Below are 1211 nucleotides of genomic sequence, written 5' to 3'. Positions count from 1 at the left end.
TGGATTGTAATAGTTGAGAACAGCTGCGTTTAGCAGTAAATGTGAACTGAAGCTCTTGGGGTTTGAACATGGTCTCTGGAGACGGAGCTGCTCTATTCTGAGACGATCAGAATCACTAAAGCTGTCAATGCAAATCTGATTTTCAGCTCAAACTCACAGTATGAGTGTAGTAGAATCTGCAAAAAACCCACAACTATAAAACTGGAACTAACAAAAAAGTTTTCAAACCCGTCACAGGACAGATCACAGTCTAATAGAGCTGATTTGACTCCTAACTCAGTTTTGATCTCATGTGTAGTTCTGTGTTTGGTCTCTGTGTGTCAGTAGTGTGTGATAGTGTTTGAGCAGCTGCAGCATCAGTTCATCACTGTGACTCTGACTGACGGAGGTTTTTGTACCACTCTTTATCACTGTGTGAACACCTCATCACCCACACAATCCTGTGTGAACACATCACCACTGTGGTAACTCTGACAGTAATAATGTCCAGCATCTTCAGTCTGGACTCCACTGATGGTCAGAGTGAAATCAGTCGCAGATGATGCACTGCCACTGAATCTAGATGGAGTGCCTGACTGGAGAGTGTTTGCATAATAAATCAGGAGTTTAGGAGCTTCTCCAAGTTTTTGTAAATACCAGCTTAAATAGTAACGTGGCGCACTATGTTCAGCTACATCTGTGCTGGTTCTACAGTTGATTTTGACTGTTTCTTCTGGTTGAGCTGCTGTCGTTGAGGGACTCTGAGTGACGCTGATCTGTCCTCTACTCTCTGAAACACACAACAAGAAGAAAATCAACTCAAAACTCTGACATTATACTTGAAGAAATAAATTCAAATCAAACTTGTGCTCCACAAACCTTGAGCAAACGCTGTGAGAGTCCAGATGAAGATGATGATGAAGGTCATGTTGATGAAGATTGTTGTGTGTGTCAGTGATGAAGTGTTAAACTCACAGCACTATAAACACTCTCAGAGCACTGAAGCATCTGATCAATATGCAAACACTCTCCACATCATTTACCTGAAGACAGTCACTCATTACAGTTTTTTACAATCATTTTTGCTCTAATAACAGAACCTTCATATATTTTATCAAAACTCTAGACACAAAACTCAAAACAGTTATTATTTGTAACAGGCTGTCCAATGTTCAAAACCTTGCATATTGCGTTCAGAAGTCTTGCATTTGCAGAAGCATTGGTTCAAAAAA

At 40.3% G+C, this 1211-nt stretch overlaps 1 gene segment (V, D, J or C); it reads right to left on the bottom strand.

The window, feature by feature from the left end:
• Positions 1-407: 407 nt before the first annotated feature.
• On the bottom strand, positions 408-936 carry LOC107553373 (Ig kappa chain V-III region NG9-like). The segment is given in 2 exon segments: positions 408-769; positions 859-936. Coding segments are annotated over 2 exon segments (411 nt in total).
• Positions 937-1211: the final 275 nt, after the last annotated feature.

The sequence above is a fragment of the Sinocyclocheilus grahami genome, unplaced genomic scaffold (genome assembly GCF_001515645.1).
Source record: "Sinocyclocheilus grahami isolate Dianchi unplaced genomic scaffold, SAMN03320097.WGS_v1.1 scaffold472.1, whole genome shotgun sequence".
Lineage (NCBI taxonomy): Eukaryota > Metazoa > Chordata > Actinopteri > Cypriniformes > Cyprinidae > Sinocyclocheilus > Sinocyclocheilus grahami.
This window is presented reverse-complemented; position numbering and strand designations above follow the sequence as displayed.